This window comes from Cyprinodon variegatus, unplaced genomic scaffold (assembly GCF_000732505.1).
Source record: "Cyprinodon variegatus isolate N-32 unplaced genomic scaffold, C_variegatus-1.0 Scaffold169, whole genome shotgun sequence".
Taxonomy (NCBI): Eukaryota; Metazoa; Chordata; class Actinopteri; order Cyprinodontiformes; family Cyprinodontidae; genus Cyprinodon; species Cyprinodon variegatus.
This window is the reverse complement of record NW_015150622.1, coordinates 1,549,047-1,566,155: the sequence shown is the minus strand read 5'-3', so window position 1 is coordinate 1,566,155 and position 17,109 is coordinate 1,549,047. Positions and strand designations below refer to the sequence as shown.

General features: G+C 37.6%; 2 protein-coding genes across 4 annotated transcripts in view; both read left to right on the top strand.

The window, feature by feature from the left end:
• The first annotated feature begins 303 nt into the window (after positions 1–303).
• Positions 304–7,966, top strand: LOC107086980 (MAP7 domain-containing protein 2-like). The gene is made up of 7 exons (XM_015378298.1): positions 304–377; positions 495–540; positions 1,284–1,391; positions 1,514–1,564; positions 1,734–1,773; positions 4,999–5,656; positions 6,291–7,966. The coding sequence occupies exons 1-7, from the start codon at positions 304–306 to the stop codon at positions 6,544–6,546; spliced, it is 1,233 nt and encodes a 410-aa protein (XP_015233784.1). The 3' UTR covers positions 6,547–7,966.
• A 1,802-nt stretch (positions 7,967–9,768) lies between these two features.
• LOC107086986 (serine/threonine-protein kinase BUR1-like) overlaps positions 9,769–17,109 on the top strand; it is a 13,089-nt gene continuing 5,748 nt past the window's right edge. The window contains exons 1-6 of one of the 3 annotated variants that reach the window (XM_015378304.1): positions 9,769–9,850; positions 12,090–12,158; positions 12,290–12,964; positions 13,306–13,944; positions 16,083–16,195; positions 16,352–16,454. In XM_015378304.1, coding sequence (XP_015233790.1) covers positions 12,118–12,158; positions 12,290–12,964; positions 13,306–13,944; positions 16,083–16,195; positions 16,352–16,454 — 1,571 coding nt within the window. In that variant the 5' untranslated portion in view covers positions 9,769–9,850; positions 12,090–12,117. Of the gene's footprint in view, positions 9,851–9,887; positions 9,907–11,219; positions 12,159–12,289; positions 12,965–13,305; positions 13,945–16,082; positions 16,196–16,351; positions 16,455–17,109 lie in introns of those variants that run through there. The other 2 variants (XM_015378305.1, XM_015378303.1) reach the window with 2 other exon arrangements.

Here is a 17,109-nt window from a genome sequence, read left to right as displayed (position 1 = left end):
TTAGGTCTATTCTTTGGGCTATTTGTAGATGTGAGTGTTTCTGTGTTCATAGTTCTAATGAAAAGTCCTTTGTGGCCTTTATTTTTTTTGATTCACTCTGGATTACTGTGAGTTTATCTCAATACGTTTTACCAAAAAAGGAAAAAACAGCAACTCATGATTCTCCCTCCACCTTGTTTTCACATGGTGTTATTGGAGTGATATGCAATGTGGTGCTGTCATGATTTTCTTAAGGGATCTGACCCACATGCAGTAAACCACTCAGCGAGACAAGGGTAAAAGTTTGACAGGTTTATTGAGGAGATGAACGGGGTTGGATTCAGGAATCTCAGTGTACTGGTGAACCGAAACTGGAAGTGGGAAGGGAAGTATCAGAGGTTAGTTCAGGGTCCGTGGGAACTTTGAACGATGACTTTGGAGAAACAGAGAAAACGGAACTCACGTTAGAGGAGAAAACCTTCTTCCCAGAATCCAGTCTTGTGTGGGTTTACCAGAGGGAGGAACTCGTTGGAGCCACCCTCCAACGAGTTCCTCCCTCTGGTAAACCCACACAAGACTGGATTCTGGGAAGAAGGTTTTCTCCACTAAAAGGTTTTAATTTGGTTGGTTCCTGAGGCACTATGGAGCGGACTGTCACTTGGAATCCAGGAAGTCTTGAACGGAACTTGTTGAGGTTAATCCCCTGCTCAGTGTGAGACTCAAACAATCCTTCCAGGGGAAGAAGGTCAAAAACATCCAGCCTGCAGGATGGCTTCCTGCCAAAAGGCAAAGACAAAAACAAAGTTAGAACTCAGAGAAACAAAGACTCAGTTAGACTCCGCTAATCTCAGCTTGGCTAGAGTACCCAAAACTGGCAAACACTCTGGCATCGAGATAGTGACAGTCCACCACTTAAGTAGTCCTCAGTGATGAACCAACCAGGACCAACGAGAAGAGGGCACCACCTGGTGGTGGAGGAAGAGAAAGACACACAAAAAAAACACAACCACACAAACTGGATTCCTAACAGGTGCTATCTGCTCTGATAACACCAGGTGTCCTTCCATGAGTTTGCAATGGTCCAATTCATGGTTTATGGTTTCTTTAACAAAAATTATAAATTTCCTGTTCTACAAAAAGACCAGATTATTTAGAGTGCAAGAAAAAGGTCAAAAATGTTCCCGGTATGAATACTTTTGGAAATTACTGCATTTATTGGTTTTGTTTTGTCGCAAACATAACTTATACCATGATAATGTTTATTTTATATTTTATAAAAAATCTACTTGTTTGCCATTAACAAGCAGAAAGAAAAAGCCAAAGTGCAGGCTGAAAAAGATGCAGAGCGTGAGCGGCAAGGCAGGGAACTTCAGACACAACAGGAAGAGGAGGAGAGGCAACTCAGGAAAAAGGTTTGCTTTAATGGAATTATGTTCAGAAAGGAGATAAACCAATCCCAGGTTCCTGATTAAAGCTTCCAATGTAAATGTAAGTAGTTGGTAAGTAAATATCCTTTACATTTTTTTTTTTGCAGAGAATTGAGGAGATCATGAAGAGAACCAGAAAGGGTGAAGCTGACATGAAGGTACTGTGAGAGGCCTTTAACCCCTGCTGATTGCACAGCCAAGCTATTCTTTCCCAAAATTTATTTTTATCAGCTGCCTGACTTTCTGTTTTTATGCTTTGATTATTAAATTTTATTATTGGTGACTTTGGTTTTGTGTCCTCATTGCCTCTGTTGTGCACTGAATCAGATGGAGGAGCAGGTGGAGACAAAGCTAGTCTCACCGCCAGGTTAGTATGCATTCAGTCAGCGTCAAGACCTTTTTAAGTTTGCTTGCTGTTCTTGCTTACGTCGCCCCTTGGCTGTACGCCTTGCTGCTGTAAAAATGCAAAAGGGCATGTCTGGTTTCATTTTTCTTAATAGCAAATCTGAAGCATGTGCAAAAAAAAAAAAAAAAGCTTAATTTCCCTGAGTTTGTTTGAAACCTCAACGTCTGATGCTTTGGCTTTGGTTCTTCAGAGGGATGAGTGAAAAAGAATGCAAAAATAAAAAAGGACATCTTTTAAATCCCCGCTCCAATTTTATTATTTTTTGGGTTTTTTTGACAGAAATGTTTTTTGCATGCAGACTGCAGATTTCATTCAGCAAAATTAATTAATCATGCACAGTTATCTGGCAAAAAAAAAAAAAAAAACAGAATTGTTACACCATAAAAGAATTGACCAATTAGATTATCCAGCCTTACGGAACAAGTATCACAGCACAACTCAACAAAGTTTACTGAGCTAAACTCTCTTGGCAGATATTTTTAAGCCAAAAAATGGTTTACAGCTTAACTTCTTAAAGTAGGATTCAACTGAATGTTCAGTTCTTACACTGAAGTTTCAGTTTACATGTTAGAGACTAGAAAAGGGGTTGGTCACATTCTTGATCTATAAATCCACAACAGCCTTTAAGTTTAGTGACAGGTGCAGTTAAAACTTGCAGCTGTTCAAACCCTTTACATTCAAGCTCCCAACACCATGTGTTCAGTGGTTTAATGAACCGATTCACAAAAACATAGAATGTGTGAATATTCTGTGTAATCTCAATAGTAAATATATGAATCAGCAAATCTAGAACTTGATTCCTGCTGTAGATCCAGGTTTCAGCTTTAGGGATAAACAGAACAGAACAAAGCATAGGCACTTTTTTCTGATAAACACCACTACTGCAGGTCACCTTGCAAACAAGCGTTGCCAAAATATCTTTTTAGTACAACTGTAGTCAGTCTGAAAGCATTTGATTCAGTTTGTTATGAGTTTAATGTGTGACTTAACATAAATCATTATTAATAATTTGGGAGCAGATCAGTCCTTTAATTTAATAAATGCCACCGGTAACTAACTTGACAGTAAATATGTTTGATCATTGAAATAAAAGCAAAGAATGATTTAGTGAGAAAATAAAATTATTAAGATTTTGTGAGAAAAGGCACCAGACATTATAGTTTTAGTTTAATTAAACTCTGAATCCTGCAGGTGAAGGGATGGTATCAAAACAGCTTTGCTGCATTTTTATTGTCGACTTGTCTGTTTTATGCAACTAATGAAGCTATAATGAAAGTAGTCTCTGTGATCAAGGTTTGTGCTTTAACTTAGTATTGTTCTTTGTGCAGCACCTTAAAACCTGCTACACTGGCTTAAGGTAGTAAGTTGTGTTAGTTGCATTTCATTAACCAACTGCTTATTAAAAAAATAAAAAATACAGAGGATCCAAAAAATGTACATACCTTTGATAAAATGATAGATTTGTGCTTTAAGAAAAAAAAAAAAGGCCATAACAAAATTTGTCAAGTACTTTTTTAAACATCTGTAATGTGACATTTGTTGTAAATATGCCAAACTCGATTAACAACTTTTCGGAAGGCAAATATAAAAAAAGTAATACAGTAGTAATAACCAGGTTTTTATGTGTCCTCACATAGTTTAATTAATACAGAGAACCAAAATATAAATAAAACTGCAGTAATTTATGGCGAATTTGATTTATCAGACATGCATTGGACTAAGTTGATCGTGTGGACATTTGCTCAGATGAAAACCTCAAAGCCATAGCCTTTAAATAGTTTAAAAAATATCAATAAAATCTTGTTAGAAAATGTATTGTTAGCAGTTTTGACAACTTTATTTGTTTTAAATGTGCTGTAGATAAAATAGACAGTGGTAAAACAACACCATACAGACTAGCAGCATCATGCTCATTTTTTTAAATTTATTTATTTATTTTTTTTACTTCTATATGAGCTGTAGTGTGACGTTTGTTGTAAATATGCCTAACTCTAAAAACACTGTTTGGGAACGCAAATATAAAAAGTAATACAGTAGTAATAACCAGGTTTTCATATGTCCTTAAATAGTTTAATTAATACAGAGGAGCATCTTTAAAAAAAAAAAAAAAAAAGTTAAAAAACATCTGCGGTAATTTTCTGGCGAATTTGATTTATCAGACACGCATTGAACTTGTCATGATGGGTTCAGGGAGTTGATTGTGTGGACATTCGCTCAGCTGAAACCTTCAAAGCCATATAGTCTGTAAACAGTTTACAAAATATCAATAAAATCTTGTTAGAAAATGTATTGTTAGCAGTTTTGACAACTTTATTGTTTTAAATTTGCTGTAGATAAAATAGACAGTGGTAAAACAACACCATACAAAGTAGCAGCATCCTGCTCATTTTTATTTAATTTTTTTACTTCTATATGAGCTATCAATATTAACACAAAGAAACTGAAGAGCATGTTTGTTTTTTTTTGTTTTTTTAAAACGACTAAATCTGATAGAAAATAAGTAGCGTGCTGCGTGTGTCCTTATAGAGATTTGGGGAGCCTTCTTTTAGCAGAAATGAAAAATTTTGCCTAATTAAAAATTGGGATGGAGTTGGACTCCTGTAGAAAAACACTAAATGTCTTAACTGAAGCTAAATATGTTCAACCAATGTATTAGATACTGTAAAGGATAGGCACAACTATACTTTGAGAAAAGTTTTTCAGTTGAAATGTGACATACCACATGGCTTTTTGAATATGTTGTGCAAACCTGTGAGATCTGCTGCAGGTCAATTCATCTAATAAAACATATTTACACGCCTTTGATTTTAATATAGCTCACAGTTAAGATAAGCTACTTGCCTGATAACTGTGCATGTAGTGTCCAGAACGTGATTCCCTGTGGTGAAGAAGTAGCAGTGAAGGACTTTTTTTTTCTTTTCTTGTTGCTGATTGGACATTCCTCACAGCAGAGCTGTATCATGGGAGCTGACTGCAACCCCGGGCTGCTCTTGTGAATGTCCTTGAACCATTTTAGCAGAACTGTGCAAGGGAACTGCTCTGCAGTTTGCAACAAGACGCTATTCAGTTATTTCGTTTCCCATGACAAAGGCTGCTCTTGATCCTGCTTTTGGTCACCTTTGTAGATCAAACAGATTTCCGGTGACATTTCAAGTCCACTGTAATGTTTTTGTATATTTTTCACAGGGGATGTAATTACCAAAGCTCGTGTCATCAAGCACCAAAGCAAAAAGGTTGAGTTTCAGGTAGCAGAGCAAAAAACAGAGCAGATTCAGACAAAGGAAAGTGTTTTCCTTAAGAAAGAAACAGCAGCAGCACAGGCGGACAGTGAGAAGGGTAAACAAGTTCAAAACAACAGTCATCTGGTCACACAGACACACGGTGTTTCTGAAAAGAGACCTGAGAAAAAACAAACCAGTAAAGAGAACGGCGGCAGTCAACTCAACAGAGAGGTAAACACCAGTTCATTCAAGCAGCAGGGAAGAGAGACGGACCTGAATCTGAACAAGCAGCACAAAACTAATGTCAAAATCTCCACACAAACCTACAAAGAGTTGACTGAGTCAACAGGAGACGTCAAAGTAATGGAAAGACAGGGGAGGGTGATGAATGGAGCGGTGAAGGGGGAAGAAAGTGCCTTAACAATTCCTAAAGGAGGCACACAGCAAAGCAGTGTGTCTGTCTCAGCTGAGGGAAAGGTGAAAAAGGGGCCAGATGATGGAGGTGGTAGACCCTCTGTGACAGTGGTACCAGTTGCACGTTTACCCCCACCAGTCATCAAGCTGGAGCCATTAGATGTGAAACAAGCAGGATCCGGTGATGAGGTGCAATCCATGGATGTTAGGTAAGTCCTCACATAGGGTGCCTTGTTGAACTTCTTTCACATTTTTCGCTTTAGAACTACAAGCTTAAATACATTTTGTTTTTATAGAACAGCTCAAACTAGCTTTACACATAAGCTTTAGCTCAATGTCTAGCTTTAGCTCAACCCATCTCCTCATTTTTCAACGATTTCCTTGTTGAAAAAAAGCATCCCCACATCATGACGGTGCCACCACTGTGTGTCACCTTGCAAATGTGATGTTCAGGGTGATGCACAGTGTTACATCTTACATTCATATCAATACTGGTCAGATGTTATAGAAGTCCACCTTCCACAAGTGTCTTGTCTCCTATTGGTTTTGGCCAAACAACAAATTCATCTTGTGCTTTTCTTTCAAACATGTCTGTTTTCTGGTAATTCTTCCACAAAACCACAGATTTTTCAAGAAAATAGATTCTTCCACCGAGGCTAATAACATCTGCAGCTGCTCCAAAGCAGGACTCTTAGTTGTTCCTCTCATTATTGTTCTCCTTGCCTGTAAAATCAATTTAGACCAGGTCTTTGAAGGCTCTAAGTTGGGTTTGAACAGTGCTGAGTGAGATGCTTAAAACTTTGAATATTTAGGAGGCTAATGTTTTCTCACTCTGTGTTTCAGTCCAGCTTCAAAGGAAGAGCTGATATCTATTCCTGAGTACTCACCAGATAAAGATATTCACCAGAGTTTTATGACCCACAACCAGGCTCTTAAGGACCTGATGGACCTGACAGGGAGCGTAACGCACGCAAAGCTTCCCTCAGAGACCACGATGGGCGACTGCAACAAGAACCTGATACGGGGGGTTGTCAGTCCGTTGTCAGACTCGAAGCTCATAGGGGTTACACCCCCATCATCAAACAAACTAAACGTCTAGAAGCCTGATTGTCTTTTTTCTCCTCTCCTCCTGCTAGTTGCCTCTATCCTCCCTGACTTTGTAACCTATTCTAGTTATAGGAACCGAGCCATAAAGACTGACTGAAAATGCACACTATAAACTAATAATGGAGCTTGTGAATGAGTTATTTTGGTATTGGTCTGAGGGCGGGAAGCTCAGTAAAAAGAAATCTATACATATGAAAAGGTAGAAAACAACCAAAACCATTGAGATATCAGGTTTCAGAATATAACAACGTTTACGTTCCTGCATCAGCTTGTTAAGAATTGCGGAAAAAAAAAAGATCCTTAAACTTTTGTGAAATATTAAAGCAGTATTTCCACCAGCTTTCTTATTATTTAAATTGAATTCTCTAAGTTGGTGGGAAACGTGCTTCTGTGTGAACTTCTGTTATTAATGCATGAATTAATGACTCTGTAAAAAAAAAAAAATCCACTCAAACTGAAAGAACCAGTTCCCCTCCCTATAGAATCTAATCTTGGGTCTGTTCACCATTTGAAACTATTCCCTATTTGATGGGATTTGATAGGTGCATGTCACAGAGAAAGATGATGGATTTTAAAACACATGGTGCATCACAATCGGTCACATTTATTTCAAGGTGAAAGGGGTTCATTTACAGGTGGTAGGATACAATAATCAGACCAGACAGCCTTTAATTTTGTCTAGAAAAGTCTAGAAAAGTATTGAAACATTCTAACAGCTGAGCATCTCATATGGCTTTTTCAAAGTTTTCTGTAGCAGCAGCTTACTTCATCAGACAAGGTTTCTGTAAATATATCATCCAGAAATGAAATGGACTGTTTATTTAAAAAGAAATGCGGCATGGATTTTGGTTTGAAGATCAATGTATAAATGTGACCTATAGCTTCAAACTCACACTTCCTAGCGCTAGAACAGTGGATTAGATGAAAAACTGCTTTAGCAAATCAGAAAAGGATGTGCAATTTCACTAAGAATTTTCCATGTTTGTAGGTCAAATGTTAGGAAAACATGCCTTAACAAGAGTGACTGGTTGTTTTTTTCCTCCTTTTCTTTGAATGTTTTTTGTAAGAATAGTATATATGTAACGTAATATTGGGCTTTGCAGGCTTTTAGATCATTTGAACAGCGTGCACACTGTAGCAAACATTGTAACCTGACATTAACCAGCTAAAAACATATAAAGCATAATCATTGCATTTGCATTTTTTGCACATTTAAGGATTGTTTTGTAAAGTAAGCATTATAGCTTATATCTAGAATATGAATGTAAGAAAATATTTTTCAAAATACGTTTAGCTCTGCTCATACCGTAACACAACTCTTCACAGTTAAAATACATTATGCATACAGAGACCTTGTTCCTGCATGGTAAGCATGGTGATCATTATGTAATTTAATAAGAACATAAATAAAGAAACAGTAACAAAATATTTAATGTCTTTCTGTGTGTTTCAATGTGAACTTTTAATCAAGCAGGTACCCTACAGAAAATGTCATCACATTTAAAAGATGATCAGTTTATTATGCTTATCCAAGGTCATCTTAAGAAATAAAAATTCAAGGCGCTTGTTGCATATTTATATATATATATATATATATATATATATATATATATATATATATATATATATATATATATATATATATATATGTGATAATTTGATTTATTACAAGTGAAACTGAATGGATCCTTATTCCAAAATCTGCAAGCATTAAAATAATTTCACATTGCATTAGTAATTCATGATCTCTCTGATTTTGTTTTATTAAATCATTGGAATAAATGGAGAATTCAGCAAAAATTAAATTATGCGGAGTTAAATATAAAAACAAGCCAAAACAGCATACAAACATAAGATATTTTATTCTCATCGTGCATATAAGACAAAATAGGAGCTTGTCTCGTTATGGCAAATCTTCGGTTGAGTATAAATACCTCTTTTAATCCTTTAACACTCTGGTTTGAGCACTGCAGTTGTTTAGACCTAATATTTTTATTTTTTTTTAGCATAACCCTGCCTTAAGACTTAACTTTATCCTTGTATTTCTGGTGTGTTGCTCTGTTTTTCATATGCTCTTTGTTCAACATGTTTACTAAAAAATCCCAGAGGCCATCACAAAACAGATATGCTGAGATTATTGCACTATGTTTACTATTAGGTTATATTCTGAAGTTTATTTGTTGCTGAATAAACAGGTGAACGTCTATTAAACTGATTCATTTCTGTATGTAAACATGTTCCTTATCAGAAGTGCCAATGTATTATTTATCAGAAAAATGTAGAATTTAAGAAGAATTTGCTCCTCGATTTTCTTTATTAGGAAATCCCCCTTCTATTTTTCATTTTTGTCTTTCATTTAAAAAAGATTAATGATTGATCCGTTGTTTATTTCTTTGTAACATCACTTGTATTGGTTTATTAAGGGAACTCCCTGTAAAGTATGTGTAAACCTTGTGGTTATTATAAACAGTGCGTAATTGGGTTTTATTTTCCTTAATCAAGAAGTAAATACGTTTATATTTTTTTATTTTTGTGATAATTAAAATAAAGAAAGAATGTATTGCGACACTGGCATTAAGACGCAAATTCAAAAGCAAAAGAATCTACAAACAGGAGTGAAATCGATATTGGAGTTGCAATAGTAAACCAGAAATTAAGAGCATAATCAGGAAGAAAATTAATTACAAATGGCAAAAACTGTATGAAGATAATATTAGAGGAAGATGGTTCTATAGAATACAAGCGAAGGCTGGAGAAATCAGATGAAAAAGTGGAAGTAACAGAGTTCAGGAAATGATAATAACTAGATTAAGATTGGGGCATACAGGACTTAACTCAACGTTACTTATAATGGGAAAACAGGAAGATGTGATTACTGTGGGGAAAATGAGACAATAGAACATGTAATATATAAGTGTAGGAAATATTACAAGGACTGGAATTGATTAGGTATCTTAAACAGGAAAAGGTACATTTAAACATTATAAATATCTTTAAAATTATTCTTTTAACATGAGTTATAAGCTTTTGTTTCGATATTTGTGGATCACTGGTTTGGGAAGAAGAATTTAGTAATGGTGTTTTCGTCCACACTCCTTACTTGTTGGTGGCGGTAATGCACCTAAATGTTGTTTGCCAACCGCCATTAAAAATCAATAGAAGAAGAAAAAGACGCAAATTCCCTCCTAGGCGTTGGTGGCGCTGTCCAGCTTATTGTCCAACCACTTAAAATGCAGAGCTAAATCTTATGCTATTTGCGTCGCACGTAGCTCTCGTTAGGTATCGGTTTGCAGTTGGTAAGTTGCACGCATTATGCTCATTCATTGCTTGGAAATTAGGCAGTTTCTTTTAGATAAGCGTTTTTACTTCTTGTACGAATATTTCAACGACTCTCATGAACGCTGTTAGGACCGTTTCGTCGAGTGTTTGAGCAGCAACCCTCCAAGAGCTAAAATTACAGCTAGACGTCATTAGCTTTTAGCGTTACGTCGGTTTGTATAATTCGTTTTTTGATATAAAAGTAAAAATGTCGACAGTTATAGTGAGCGCAAACAAGCTGTGGTTGTTTTCCCCCCACCTAATCACCATTTTTTTTAAACAGCTGTTGAGATCTATAGCTAAATATGGAAAGTAAGACTACCGCGTCACCGTTGGCAAATCGAATCGCAGTAGCTGCCAGCATATTAAGCACATTGATTTATGGCGTATTTTTTCCCCCTTTCGATTCACGACCAGCCTTACTAAAAATTCGGAGGGAGCAGGTAGGCTAGAAAGCGGACATGCCCTGTCGTAGTTGTAAGAGCTTCGTTTGGGCCTCGACTCTTCGCTTAAACCGTGAAATGGGATACACAGCAGCAGCGTGTGGGAAGCCATTAAAAAAAACTGTCTGAAGGGGCAAAGAAAGGCAGCTTCAGGCTGGGATTAAAGGGGGGTGTAGGGAGAGATGAAAAACACCTAGGGTTTAAATGGGACGTGGTTCGTCGTTAATGTACGATGGTACGTGGTTCATAATTTAATGTACTGGGATTAATCGTGTGAAACCTTTAAAGTTCATCCATTTATGTTTCGGTTAGAAGCAATGCTAAGCAGATGATCTGTACCCTCAAACAATGCATAAACTCAGTGACGGCTTTAATGATAATAAAATGTGGTTTTCTATTGAGATTTTTTTAAGCATTCATTGTATGATTTTTATTTTTTTAGATTAAATTCATTACATTTTTAATTCTACTTTATGAACTGTGATGTTTTATTTATTTATTTTTTTAGCTAAAATGTCATGTTCATTACTTTGGCCGCACCGTACCTTCATTAACTTTCAGTATATCAGCATTACACTGTAGCTCTCCATGACCAATGTTTATTTACATCCAGTTACTATGAATGTGAATTTGTTTCAGGAAGAGAGGGGTTTCCATGTGGTAATGTGTTTTCTTTTTTGTGTGTACTGATGGATTGTGGGATACTTATCTATAATGTTGTTTTTTTCTCTTTTAATTCAATAGATGCAGAGAAAAAAAATCACTCACTGTATAATTTCTATTAAAAAAAAAATCAACATTATTTTTTTTATATATATATATATATATATATATATATATATATATATATATATAGTTTTTTGCGGCACTAGTGGCTAATTTTTTTGACAGTAGGTTGACAAGAAAAGTGGTGTGAAATGTGGCAAAGTATATTTAAGATAAATGTTTTGAGAAAATAAGACCTTGCATGGATTGTCTATATTCTTACTTACCTTTGTACAGTTAATACTTAAAGACTCCTCACAGATTGTTGGATTAGTAAAATATAAAACAAGTATTTGGAGGCTTTGTCGAATCATAGACATTTTGAGACTTATGTTACTGACAGGAATGACAAAAAATTGACACACAATTTTCTGTCTAGCTAAATATCTTACTATTCTGGGCAGAAATTTGTAATCTAATTGTAGCCAAGAACCTTTATTGTTTTTAGCTTGGAAGCATTAATTAAAGAGGCCTGACTGCTGCTCTTGAGTTACATTTGATGTGTTTTCTTTCTAGTTTCTGGATATCACAGCTCCTCTAGTACAGAAATAAGGCAAATTGACAATAATCCAAAGTTTGAGTTTTTACTTTGTTTTTGACTAAAATTATTACGTGGTTGTCAATCAAGCAAATTAAGTTAACTCGCCAAAAATTGTGCTTTTATTTATTGATTTATTATTAATTGGTTTAAAATTTTGAAAACAATACATTAACAGTATTAGTTACTAACATTCAGTACTGTAATGTATTTAAACATTCAATAATGTTCAGTTTATATTTTCTTACACATTTATAGCTTGTGGTGAGCTGAATACTCAGGATAGACAAAAGAAGATTGGGAGCGATATAAAAAAATAAAATAAAATTAGATGATTACCAATTCATCGATTGATGGTACAAACAACATTATGAATGTGATCCTTTTTTGCGCTTTGTCTAATGTTGCTATTAGCTCTATGATTGTTCATTATTGTTATTCAAAAAATGTTTTTTTTTCCCCCCCATTCAGTACACAGGTTATACGCTCTCTTTCAAAGATGGTTCGGACGAATTACGGACCATCACGCATTAAGCCCAGGTAACATCCTACAAATGTATTATTTTTCTTTGGTTTTTTTTTTTTTTTTTTACGAATCATCAATATTTATCTTAGATGCATGAGAATAAAGTTTTATTGTAAGCTAACTTTCTTTATTTGTTTTCTGTCAGACCCTATGACGATTCTCACCGACATAATGAAGGGAGTTACACCCCAAACTCTAAAAGTCGAAGAGATGACCAGGAATACTCTAACAAAGTATCTCCTAGCTGGAGAGAATCCAGAGGTAGAGGACGAGGGCGGCCAGCACCGGCTGGCAGAAGAACGCCTGACATGGCGTCTCATCGGGAGCCACGGTTTAATCACTGGAGGTCACACAGTCAGGATTCCTTCCAATCCCACTCTTCAAAAATGGACCAACATCACAGCCAGCGCAGGCAATCTCCATTGCGTCTCAGCCGTACCCCTCATCACCGCTCACCCCCTCACAGTCCTGCACACATACACCAGAGTCAAAGGGGTCCACCTTTTCATGGCCACTCCTCAGGTCCCAGGTCATCTTCTCCCAGACATTTTCGTAGCCACCCAGCTGACAGGAGACCAGGCGCTGCGCCTGCTTACCGGGGATCTTTTAGGGGTCCCAGAAGGCAGTCAGGTTTTCCTCCTCCAGATCACCGCAGTCGAGACCCTCATCCAAGAGAAAGAGGTTATGAACAGTCAGGTCATGGCATGAAGCGCTGGAATGAACCTGCATCGTTCTCTCATCCCCACAATGGAGAGCATCGTCCCTCTGGGCCACACAGGAGCCTCAGAGATGTGCCAGGAAGAGGCCCATGTACAGAGAGGTACAAGCATGAAGCACCACCCCAAGCTGGGTAAAAGTATAACAGGAGGAGGCTTGAAGTTGGCCACTTCTCCAAGTCACAGAAGTTGTAATGATGAGCTTTGCCCAGTTCCTGCTATTGATTAATTACATGGGGTTAAATTGGGTCTGATGTGGATGGGATTAAATGGAGCATTACTTCTGTGATTGGTCTCTGAAAGTGTACCCCCTCCTACCGTTTGATTCTGTCATGGCTTCTGAGAGGCCTACTGTAAAGATAAAAGTTAAACCTTCCGCATCCCACTTACAATGGCAATGGATCTGTCATTATAATGATTTTTCTATTGTTTGATGGATATGCAGGTGGTCATCCGAACAAGATTCCAGGAGACAGCGTGGTCCTGTGGAGAGGCAAGGCAGCAGATCCCACAGTCGAGAGAGGGCACAAAATGCCCCTCGCCCACCCCCTTACAGAGCTCCCTCATGGAAAGGAGGCCCTCCACCACCATCCTCATCACCCCACTACAAGAGCCTTCCAGAGAGGAACGATTTAGGACCCCGCAAGAGGAGAATATCAAATATTGGCGTGCCCTCTTCAGGCCCCGAGCCTTATTATGGGAAGTATCCCAGGAGAGAGAGACCTCAGCTGATGAGTATCCCCAGGCTGTTTGGTAGGCCCCCATTTTCTTTTAGGGGTAGAGGCTACCACACCAGGGGCCGACCATTTAGAGCAACATCTCTCATGAGGCTGAGAATTCCTCCAACTATGAGACCAAGGCCTCGTTTTGGTGAAATTGCCACACGGGGACATGCCAGCTCCATTCTTGCCATCAGGAAGAGACGTTTCCAGATGAAGGTGGATTCTCCGCCCAAAGAGGAACAACGAAAGCCAAGACCTGAACAATCGCCAACCAGAGAGGACGACAGTGCCAGCAAATCTTCAAGAGACTCTGACACAGACAAAGAACAGGTGGAGTCTCGTCGGTCGTTGAGCAAACACAGGTATGGTATTCTCCTTGTAGCACTGTTCGCAGGGGCTTGATGATGATGATGATGATGATGATTTAAGAGGTCAAGAATATGTGAAAAAGGGTGCCAGCAGTGGAAGGAGATGTCATGAGCTATATGTGCACCAGGCGATGAATATGATGCGAAGCCACCATTATTCTGAAATGCTGCCCTAAACTACGTGCTACATTTGTCAAAAAATACCTACCTCTCAAGTTTGGATGAAAAAAATCTTCAGTAACAAGCTACATTGTTAAAGCTGGCCTGCCAGTCCTGCAAATGTGATAAGGAGAAGGGTTTAATCCTCTCTGAGCCTAAAGCTGAAAAGGCCTCCGTGCATGCTGCGAAAAAATCTACAGTATCATTAAAGAGTCGAAACTTGCATCACATAGATGTGCTCCGTTTCCCCTTTTCATGAAGAGGACTCAGGATGACTTGACCCTGGCCTAAACCACCTCCTACAGCTTTTAATTTACTGGAAAGCAATCAACCATAAAGCTTTGAGTAGAGATACTATTTTGCCCCCATGATAACCAGCAACTCTCCATGGCCCTCTCATCAAAAACGGGCTTGCTGGAAAAAGAAATTCGTAAGGCTGAAGACCAATCTGCATTTAATACATTGAGTTGAATGGTGCTTTTTTTTTTTACCAAGAGAGCCCTTTAAAAAAATGCAAGAAAAGTTTGCAGAATGACCCTATTTGAATGTCAGTCAAGGAAGTTTGCTTTCATAATCATTAAACGATTGTGGCCATTAGAATTTATCTCCCATGTTGTTTAAACAAGCAGAAAAGCTTCTTCTTTTTTTTAAGTCCTAAATAAATTATGTAAAAGGAAAAAAATTATACACTACAATTATACAATTTTTGAATCGATAATACATCTTATTAATGGAGAAATTAAAGATATATTTAAAGAAGTGGAAATCAAAGTGAAAGGAAAATGCCCTGAAGATTCCGTTACCCAATGTCCACTCATAGTTCTCCATCATCTGATGTGTAAAAGTGTGACGTTAACGTCGGTCCCATTCAAAATACATAAAGTGAAGAGGAATAACACATATCACTGTGTGGACACCATGAATGAGGGCTCTGCCTTTTCTGGGTCACAACAATTTCATCAGGATTGTCTGCCGCCTCGCATCCCAAACATGAACCATTAAAAACTGGATAATTACTTGGCAAATATCGTCCTGAGTTGATTGTTTAGAAATGAGCCATTTTCAAACGCATGGAAAAGACCACAACCAAAACTCAAAGCAATAACTAAAATCCCAAAAAGGAGGGGGATATCAGAACACCAAAAATGGAGCTCTCAAGTGGATTGTGTTATGATTTGATACCAAAGGGATCAAGCATGGGGACTGTCCCCTAAATATGTTCAGACGAACATATGAAGACGGATGGAAATCCAACCATTACCAAGTCAGGCTTAACGTATCTAAATCAGCCTGCTGCGCTGAAATGCTCCAATTCAGTTCCTGCCAGTTTAACCTAATAGAGCTTTCCAGAGGAGGAGAAAGAAGAGCCACTCCAACCATTCAGAGGAGTGCATTTATTGGATGTTAGCTTTGCAACGTCTTCAGTAAAGTGGCCAAACATTGAGAATCAGATGAGTAAGAAAATAAGATTTCTCACGCCCCTTAAACTGCAGATGTCTTCAGCTAAACGGCACGCATCTTTTAAGACCCCTGGAATAAAATCTATTACCAGAGAAAGCTTGTGAAATCAACGATTGGCTGCTGATGAAATCATCTGAAGTTTGGTGTCCAAACACCCACCATGTTTAAAAATAAAAGGAAGAGGATTTGATACAAAGCAGTCCAGTGTCTTAAAGTCCCACCAGGATTTGGCTGCTCTAACAATTGATGAATAAATGGAGACAACTCAGATTGGTTCAGGTTACAAAATAGGAGTAAAGAAGCATGGACATTCCAGGGTTTTTGTAAGTACCCAAGTAATGTGTGGCTTTCTATTCTTTTCTAATTAATTGTGCATAACATCTAAAAGCTGGCAGGGTAATACATTTTCCTTTTTACCCACTTAATCTGTTGAAGTAATAATATTGGAACCTGTGCTTTTAATGGAAATAATTGTCTAAATTAAAGCGGCACGGTTGTTGGTCCCTCCTCAGATCTTCTCCCATAGAGAAACGTGATCTCGTCGTTTTGTCTCACTGGCCTCCGGGACCAAGTTCGTCCAAAGACGGCTCACCTCCAAAAGCTTCCAGTCCGAAGTCCAAAACCGGTACGTTAGTTCCACAAATGATCTGAAGTGTTCTAATACAATCTGGAGGATAACCAGCAGGCTTTTTCAGATCTGATCTACATGTCTTTAACTCAAACCTGAGGTTGGTGAAGTCTTAAGCTTAAAACATTGCTTTTTGTTTGTGTTTTTACTTAGACCGCAGTTCAGATGGGGAAAGCACATCGCATAGACGCCTCTCAATTGAATCCAGATCATCTGAAGAAAGAAAACGTGACTACTTGGACAAAAGAGTGTTTAGGTACCTAATGCTTCCTGTGTTGTGAAAGTATTCCAGTCCCTCCATCCTTTTCAGACTTTGTGTTGATACTACTGTAAATTTGATTGTATGATTACTGAGACTTGATTACACAGTAAAATGTAAATGATACCTGGCTTTAAAAGTTTTTCTTTTCAAGTTAAAAACTGAAGAGTAGAATGCATAGGTTTATTACAGCATTTACTCAATGTTAAACACTGTTAACTGCAACAGACTGCCTGTGGGAATCTATAATTCTTGGTGTGCACTTTAATTTTTAGTTATGTTAGGTTATAGTCATTTATTAAAGAACGTAAGATAGGAGAGGGCACCATGAAGGGAAGGGAACACGGACAATGGATCAGGAAAATTTGGAACAAAAATGGCTGAACTGCAAGCCTGTATGAACATGGCCGTCCTTCTGAACTGACAGATCGGTGATGTGCGCTTTAATCAAGACGAGCTGCAGAGGTCCAGAGTTTAGATAGAAAAATTTGTCAGTGGTCTTGTACTTTGCTAACCCAACATTTGAAAGTAATAGAAGGGTGTTATGGATGTTATTCCTATAGAAAAACGGTTAAGGAAATTTGTGAAATCCACTTAAGGATTTCTGAATATAGTATATTGACACAAAAAATCCTTTTTTTTTTTTTTTTTT

Coding starts and splice junctions, on each gene's coding strand:
- LOC107086980 (XM_015378298.1), top strand. CDS start 304: ATGAACGGGGTTGGATTCAGGAATCTCAGTGTACTGGTGAACCGAAAC. Junction 541..1,283: donor CCAACGAGTTCCTCCCTCTG/GTAAACCCACAC, acceptor GCCATTAACAAG/CAGAAAGAAAAAGCCAAAGT. Junction 1,392..1,513: donor AGAGGCAACTCAGGAAAAAG/GTTTGCTTTAAT, acceptor TTTTTTTTGCAG/AGAATTGAGGAGATCATGAA.